At 41.7% G+C, this 9,297-nt stretch overlaps 1 protein-coding gene across 1 annotated transcript; it reads left to right on the forward strand.

The window, feature by feature from the left end:
* Positions 1–7,220: 7,220 nt before the first annotated feature.
* On the forward strand, positions 7,221–9,015 carry LOC135113276 (uncharacterized). The gene is made up of 2 exons (XM_064028487.1): positions 7,221–7,295; positions 8,008–9,015. Exons 1-2 carry the CDS (start codon positions 7,284–7,286, stop codon positions 8,764–8,766), a joined length of 771 nt encoding a protein of 256 aa, XP_063884557.1. The 5' UTR covers positions 7,221–7,283; the 3' UTR covers positions 8,767–9,015.
* Positions 9,016–9,297: the final 282 nt, after the last annotated feature.

Below are 9,297 nucleotides of genomic sequence, written 5' to 3' on the forward strand. Positions count from 1 at the left end.
CCACTCTCCCAGTCTGGCGGAGTTCTATACATGCTGCTATACTCAGCCATTAATTTTACGGCTATTGCTCAGATGAATTTGACAGCAAGCCTCCCCTATCAGTGGACTAGCTACACTGAACTTTCTCCTCTACTCTTTCTCTTGCTCAGTCCACCCTTTTCAAAATAAATGTTACGCTGTTTTGTTCCATTTGTTAGGTCTTTCACTGGTAAAGTTTGAAGAAATTAGTCTTGTTTTCCTTTCCTTTAAGTTTTCCTGTTATTTTATTTTTTTTTCCTGTTGATTATTTTTTTTTTCCGTTTTTATTTTTTACTCGGTGCGTTTCCATTTGCCAAGTCTTTCACTCATAAACTTGGAAGATAATAATCATGTTGTCTTTTCCTTGAAGTCTTCGTGGTTATTATTTTTTCTGATTGTTTTTTTCTATTTCTATTTTTACTCGATGCCTTTTCATTTTGTCAAGTCTTTCACTCCTAAACTTTGAAGATATTAACATTGTCTTTCATGGGGATCGCCGTGGTACAGTGGAACCTCGTGCGTTATGGGGTGCAAAGGGTCTTCAGGCGCACGGGTTCGAATCCTGGCCACGGTCCGAGGGTAGGAAGGGCATCAATTCGGGGTAACGGTTCCTAAATACCAAGTCAAAAGTTAGAAGGCACTGTCCAGGCCTGATAAACTAGAGAAACCGAAGGTAAAACCGAAGAAAAATTTTAAGACTTCCTATTTTTTCTCTGTTTTTCCGATAATTTATTTTTTTTCTTTTTATATTTTTACTGCATGTTTTTTTTTTTTCATTTGTCATATCTATTGCTGAATTCAGTAAATATTGTCTTTCCTCCTGTTTTACTACTATTCATTTACTATGTCCAGCATATTCATGTATAACTTGATGCCTTTCCATTTGTCATGTCATCCATAAATTTGTGTAATCTTTTAAAACTCCCTAATGATCCAGTAATAATAATCTGATTGCTAAGCCTATGTCATTAATTTGCTACTTTATTTGAAAACCAATACCTTCCAATATTTTTTTTTTCATTTAGCTTTATCAAGCTTACACCCATTATTTATTGCTTCATCATGATTACTGAGAGCTATAACCATCACCACCACCACCACCACAACACGCGTCCCACAAACACACATCAGGTGGCTGCCAACATTTTCCTGCTGAACTCATTTCCTTCACTAGTCGCCCTTCACATGCAACACACTCATCATGCACTTGACCCTCGTGGGTATGCGCAGCAGCTCCCTCAGGTAATGAGATGAAGGTTGAACCAGCTTTTTACCTGCAATGCTCTCTGACTTCATGCATCGTTCTCACACATAAAACAGAATATCATATAGTTCATTTTCTCTTCCCAGTATTATAAGGTTTCTATAATTCTCAGCAAAGTAATGATATGAAGAGAGAAGCAACGATCTATTGGCAATGCTTTGTGAATTTTAAATGTATCGTTCTAACAGCGACTTTCATATAGTTTTCTCTCTCTCTCTCTCTCTCTCTCTCTCTCTCTCTCTCTCTCTCTCTCTCTCTCTCTCTCTCTCTCTCTCTCTCTCTTCCTGGTGTCATAAGATTTATATAATTTGCATCCAAAGGAGAAGTAGAGGCTCAAATACTTTTAGTGAAAGAAATATTGCAGAAATTGGTACAACATTGGCATTAATCCATCTCGCCTTTTGCTGTTGGCTGTGACTTTATAAACTTCGGGCAAAGTTATGGATACTATAGAGGACAATCAGGAAGTAGGAGAGACAGAGGGAGAGTCGGAAGACAGAAGGTGGAGAGCAGTGATCTACTTTAGGTCTTTAAGTGGTATAGGTGATATAACAAGGGTGATGTAAGGAAAATTATCAGGATCAGTAATCAGGATTGAACAAAAAGTAATGGGTTTAAACTTGAAAACGTTACATTAAAAAAATAAATAATAAATAAATAGAGTGGTAGATGCATGGAATGGACTCAATAATCAGGTTGTTAGTGTTGAGTCATTAGGGAGCTTTAAAAAAAATTAGACAAGGCCATGGATAGTAAAGACAGATGCCCTGTGTAAACCTGATGGTTGCTTGCAGCTTCCCTTATTTATCTTATGCCCTTATGTACTTAACTCTTCACTTCCTTCTCTTCCCTCACTTCCTCCACCCTTCTAGTTTTATCTGTTTCTCTTCTATCCTCACATTCTTTACTAGTGCTTTGCTTTTCATCTCCGTTTTGTTCCTCACTTTCCTCTTTGTTCCCTTGTTCATTTCCCAAGTGGTGACAGGCAATCAAGTTAGAGGAGCAAAACATGTACTAATCATCAGGTAGGAAGACACAAGTGAACTGGTGAAAGGCCTAATGAGGTGACCAGGCGGTGAGGTAACCCATCTCACATCGCTGGCGCTCCCTACTGAACCACGTCCAGGCTTTCCCTTCCACTACACTCTGCTTACTGCGCCTCCTGCTGAATGCACAGGTACACTACACTTGGACCATCACAGCAGCTACTGAATACATCCCCTATGCCTCTCACACGAAGATCAACCACATTACCAATACCTAAAGTGAGCTATGTTATGCTATATTAGGTTAGCCTAGGTTAAGTTTGGTAAAGTTAAGTTAGATTGGGATAGGTTAGATACATTAGATTAGGTTAGGTTATATTAAGTTAGGTTAGGTTAGGTTAGAAGATTAAGATAGGTTAGGTAATGTAATGTAATGTTAAGTAAGGTGAGGTGAGGTGAGGTGAGGTGAGGCAAGGTAAGGTAAGGTAAGATAAGATAACGTAAGGTAAGGTAAGGTGAGGTGAGATATGGTAAGGTAAGATAAGGTAAGGTGCGGTGAGGTGAGGTGAGGTGAGGTAAGATAAGCTAAGGCAAGGTGAGATAAGACATGGTACGATAAGGTAATGGCAATACAAGACATGATAATCTTAGGTAAGTTAAAGCTAGGTAAGATATGAAAGTTAAGGTACTACAAGTTAAGGTAAAGAAAGATAATCAAAATAAGGGAAGGTAAGACAAGTTAGTTAAGGTCAGGCAAGGTTACGTGAGATGAGGTAAGGTAAGGTGGCCAAATGTAATCTTACCCCACCATCGTTATAACATCAGAAGGTAGAAATGAAACGTGTCTGATGTCAACCATTGCCTTCCTCACTTGTTTACACAATGAGAGGCCAAAGGAGCCATTACACTCAAGATCAAGAGTAAGGAGGCAGGTGATGAACTTGCCACACTGCCTCCATTACCCACTTCCCAGTACATTACGTCGTCATCGGCGAGGCAAGCGATAACACATTCCACAACCATGAAGGTGAATAAAACAATTGCCCAACCTCTTACCTCAAGCAGTTTCGTCTTCCTCACCGCCATCTCCCTGCCCACCGCCGCCCGCCGGCCACACTCGCCCTAAGCTTGTTCCTGCCGCCTCTCAGTCCCATAGCACTCCACACAGCACATAAGAAAGCAAGCAACACTCCGGCACTCTACTGAATCACTCCATCACTTATAAGCGTCAGTCTTATAGAGCAATGGAACAAATCGTCGGTAACAAATGTCCGTCACCGCCACAACAAAGCACGCACGTGCCACTTCACGTTGTTAAATGAACTGTCTTCGCTCACCGGCCGGACATTTAAGTTTTCTCTCTCCTTTTCATAACTGAAGAGGTAATTTACTCAACAATAACACTTGTGGTATGTAAAAATTATACGTGATATTTTTGTGGTGAAGAATATTAGGCAGATGTTCATATTTTGTGTATCATTATAAGGTTTGGTTATATTTTTGTCAGGGCAACCAACACTTCCGGGAAATGCAACACTTAAGTAATCCCTTCACAGAATTCTTACGATTATTCCAGTCCATTTCTCTCTGGTTGAAAACTATAACGAAAAGAACAGTCAAGTAATGAAGCAAAAATGCAATAAAATTATTGATATTATTACTGCTATTTTTCAGCCTTATATCGCCCTGGTTGGCAGGCCTGCTGTTGTTTGGGCGACACCGGATATACGTACAGGGTCTGCATTCAGAAACATTTTGGGTTCTCATCAGGACCATGTTCAAGGATCACATAATTGTTAAGTCGAGGTCTCAAGAGTCTTTTCCCTATTGGTGATGTTGAAAACTTGTTAAACTCTCGCATGAATCACGAAAAAAAATAAATAAAAATAGAAAACCCCAAAGACATCATGAATACTTTAGTTCAAGATTTATGAATACTTTACTCCACACTTATTAGTTAGCTCTTTATTATGGAGTCACGAATCCTCACTATATAAACTTGTCTACGAGGTTCCGTCTTCTCTCTCTCTCTCTCTCTCTCTCTCTCTCTCTCTCTCTCTCTCTCTCTCTCTCTCTCTCCCCTTCAAAGCAGGCTGGATGCAATAATCCCTTTTACTTCTACCATTTGTGATAGATAGATAGATAGATAGATTTATTGACTACACAATCATATTACAGCAAACAAAACTAAAACAAAAACTAAAATACAAAAAAAATATCCACAGCAGTAGTTCATTAATAATTGTAGTCCACAATATTCTATATCATTAAATAAATATTCTTGCAATGCAGCAAAAGAACTCCCAAAATACAAAATAAAAAATTTTTTTCTCTACCCAAAAATAGACATTACCAGATATCATACAAATTATTCGCATTCATTTAAATTTCCTTATTTATATACTTTAAGTACATCGAAAATTACGTTACACATCTCGCTAGTTGTACATTTTGTAAATACATCTTCCATTGTTTCGTATCTATAGTTATTCCTTAGATGTTGGGTGAGAGTACAGTTCTCCAGTACGTGTCTCTCCGTCTGTATCTCACCACAACTGCACAGCCGCTCCTCCAGCGGTAAGCGGCCACGTCCTCGCCTATTCCATCGCCCTGTTTCTATAGCTAGAGTGTGGCCAGATAATCGAAACCTTGTAAAATCCAGTCTATGAAACTCATTTAAGATTTGCCTCTTAGTGTAAATCTCGTGTGTGGATAATGTGGGATTTATGTCTTTATACACTATACATCTTGATGTACCTGAATCTCTGATGCAACACTTCGCTTTCTCCAATAACACAGACATGTCAGGTACTTCCCCTCTTATCATTTCTTTCACGCACTTGCCCATATTCGTGTTCTCGTTTATTACTTTTCTCATTGCAAAAGATAGTGGATCATCATTCATACTGGACCTCTCATCCCACATTTTCTTTAAAAACTTATGTTGTCTATATTTCACAAGGTCAGGAAGCGATGGATAACCCGACTCGACATAACACACCACGTTAGGAGTAGTTTTTCTCACCCCTAACAGTTGTTTCAGTGCCCAGTTATAAAGCTTAACTACAGGTTTAACGTCAGCATCAATCCAGGACTCACAACCATACACTAGTGACGACAGGAGGGCAGCGTCAAACACACGTCGCTTTACTATAAAGGGGATATCATTATTCTTCTTTAAAAACGATATAAACTTTAACACATGACATAATTTGTTCTTTGCATGTACCTTGACGGCAGAAGACACAGAACCGTCACACGTAAATGGTGAACCCAAATACATATAACTATCACAGTGTTCCACTTTCATACTCGTACCACCTACACTAAACGGCTCCTTGTCTCCTAGCCCACCATTGATGACAAAAAATTTCGTCTTTGCACTGTTTATCCTCATACCATACTCTTTACAATATTCCTGTAATATCCTTAGCTTAATGTACATATTCTCCCTACTCGTTGATAATAATACTGTATCATCCATGAACATTAAAATTTTTAACCATTCTATAAATACTTCTGGTCTACACTTTTCTTTAACAGATCTGATTAACATATTGACAAACATTACAAACAAAAAGCAAGAGGTAGGGGATCCTTGTCTGACTCCCTGTGAGGCGCTCAATACTGCGGCACCGATAACACTTTCCGTGGTGCGATACATGGCCACCATAGCGGCCAGCATCACGGCCCCGCACCCCAAACCCTTCATCACAGTAAACAGAGTTTTCCTTGGAACGATGTCATACGCTTTCGAGAAATCTATAAATACCACAAACAACTTAATCTTCTTTAACCTGGCTGTGTTGGTAAGCAGCCTGAGCGTTACTATATGCTCTATACATCCACGCTTCTTCTGCGCCCCTGCTTGTTCCCTGTCTGGTTTGAACCACTGATTCAGGCGTTCACAAAGTACCATCTCATACAGTTTAGCTATAGAGTTAATGACGCTTATTCCACGATAGTTATCAGTGTTAGTCTTGTCACCTTTCTTAAATATTACAAATACTTTTGCTCTAATCCATGCATAAGGGAACATAGCAGATGAAAAAATACAACTAAATAATGTGGCAATAGTAACAAGCCACTGGGGTGACATAACTGAAAAAACTCCAGGAGGGATACCATCAGGCCCACATGCCTTGTTAACCTTCATCCTTTTTATTTGATTTTGTACTTCTAGGGGAGAGATGGGTTCGTCAAGCACAGGAATATTAATATCTGTAGACAGATCTGATAAATCATTTTGAGTTTCTCGTGCAGGATTCAGTACTTTCTCAAAATGGTCCCTAAATTCTGCATCACTTGGTAGATTACTATCACTATGCGTAGATGTACTATAGTTACCCTTCCAATCAATTGCCTTCCATACCCTCGCATCGTCATCATCCTCCATCAGCCTCTCCCATCTCCCTAACTCCATTCTACTGACAGGCGACACTTCCTCATTCAGTACAACACTACTCTTGGCATATGTATACAAAGTGTCCGAAAGGTTGTTAACATAAGAATTCACATCATCATCTTGTATACATGGCATTTGTTGTGCTATATGTCTCACAAAATTCTCCTTATCAATCTCACAGAATCTTACAGGTTTTCTTACCAACCTTGATCTTCCTGCCGTTCCTAACAGAGCTGCGTGTCCACCAAGTGTGGACGCCCGTACATTAAGGTTATCTAGGTCTACCCCTGTGACATTCACTGTGGCAGTTATTGGGGCGTGGTCAGATGGAAGGTCGATACGTTGCATCACTGAAAAATCATTAATAGAGTCTAACAACTGTGGTGATACAATACATACATCTAACTCGGAAATCCATACATCACACACACACACACACACAAGCCATGATCCTCACCATAACACAGTCTTAAACCCTAAAAATATCACAACTTCCATAAACAACTGGAAGAAAGTCAATGCCACGGGGAGCTGGGGGGGCCGGAGGAGCTATATAAGAGGGTCACTCTCCTTCGCACCACGTCACTCCTTCAGCGTCCCTCCTATCACGATGACCTGCAGGGTGAGAGTCCACTCCTGTTTACATCTGTGTCTCTGCGTCTCTCTCTCTTTTTTTCTTATTATCTTGATGTTTCGGTGTCTAAATATAGTAGTCTTTAAATGCTCTTATACTCGATCTGTTTATCTGTATCTCTAAGTCTTCGTATTTCTTTCTGTCTATTGATGTCTTATAACTCTGATATTGTGAAATGTAAATACAGGAGTCTTCAATTATCTTACGGTAGATCAGTTTATCTCTTGTTGGTCTCTCTGTGTCTGTTTCTTCGTCCTTCTTTTTTTTTTTTTCTAGTATGTTATTTTTACTATATTGTTAATTTTCTCTTCCAACTTCTCCTCGTTTGTTTCATTTCATCTTTTAAATCATATTCTTTTCAGTCTCTTTTCTCATCTTCCTCCTTCTCGTCTTCGTCTTTTTTCTTATTTTATTTTCAACACAATGACAATGTCATTTCACTCTCTATTCTTCTTCCTTCCATTTTCTCCATCACAAACTACTTCCCCTCTTCTTCCTCGTCATTTTTTCCTCCTCTGTAATAAACAATATTTCTCTCTCCTCTTCATCTTCTTCATCTCCTCCTCTACCATACACAATACTTATCTTTCCTCTTCCTCCTAATGACAATAACATATATCACTATCTCTCCCTCCACCTCTATCATAAACAGTACTTTTTTTCATCCTCCTCCTGACAATAACCTCTCCCTCCCCACCAGGTATTCCTTCTAGCCGTGTTGGCAGCGGTGGCGTGCGCTGAGCCTGAAGTCAGCTCCCACGTCAGCATCACCACGGGAGGTCACACCACCTCCCACAGCTCCCACAGGCCCCACGCCCCCGCCCACGCTCCTGTCCCCCACCGCCCTGCCCCTCACCACCCAGCCCCTCACCACCCAGCTCCTCGTCTCCCGGTTCATCACGCCCCTGCCCCACGCCACCCTGCTCCTCATCACCCAGCTCCTCACCGCCCAGCCCCCGCCCCTCACCGTCCCGTCCACCGCCCAGCCCTCGCCCCTCACCGTCCCGTCCACCGCCCAGCCCTCGCCCCTCACCGCCCCGTCCACCACTCCGCCCCCGTCCCTCACCGCCCCGTCAACCACTCTGCCCCCGCCCCTCACCGTCCCGTCCACCGCCCAGCCCCCGTCCCTCACCGCCCCGTCCACCGCCCAGCCCCCGTCCCTCACCGCCCCGTCCACCATCCATCCCCCGCCCCATCCTACACTCCTGAACCCATTTACAGGCCAACCTACGAGCCAGAACCCACCTACCACGCCCCAGAGCCTACCTACCATGCTCCTGAGCCTACTTATGAGGAGCCTGAGTCTTCCTATGAACACGGCCCACCTGCCCCGACCTATGCTCCTCATAGACCCACCTACGCCCCCAGACCCACCTATGCTCCTCCTACCTCAACCTACGGCCCACCCATCTCTTCCTATGCTCCGCCAACCCCCTCCTACGGCACCCCTCATCACTAACACTGAGGGAGATGATGTGATTGATGTGTTTCTGTAAGGATTTATTTATCGACGAACTTCAACGAGCATCAATTAAACCTGCAAAAAAAATGTTGGCTCTGTTATTTATCTTTTTGTGAAACGCGCGCGCACACACACACACACACACACACACACACACACACACACACACACACACACACACACACACACACACACACACACACACACACACACACACACACACAAACACACACACACACACAGAGAGAGAGAGAGAGAGAGAGAGAGAGAGAGAGAGAGAGAGAGAGAGAGAGAGAGAGAGAGAGAGAGAGAGAGAGAGTACTGTTTCATCTTCCTCGTTACGTTAGCGGAAGGAAACAGCGTAAAATCTGGTGAAAAATTAATGTTAAGATAAGAAACGCGTCATTTGCAGACCTAAGGAAGAAATGACAGATGGAGGCTTGGCTTCATGTTAGAGAACTGTGGTAATTCATTTAACTATTCATTTATCTATATTCATCATATGATTAATTTAATATAAGAGGAGCA

This window comes from Scylla paramamosain, chromosome 25 (genome assembly GCF_035594125.1).
Source record: "Scylla paramamosain isolate STU-SP2022 chromosome 25, ASM3559412v1, whole genome shotgun sequence".
In the NCBI taxonomy this organism is placed as follows: domain Eukaryota; kingdom Metazoa; phylum Arthropoda; class Malacostraca; order Decapoda; family Portunidae; genus Scylla; species Scylla paramamosain.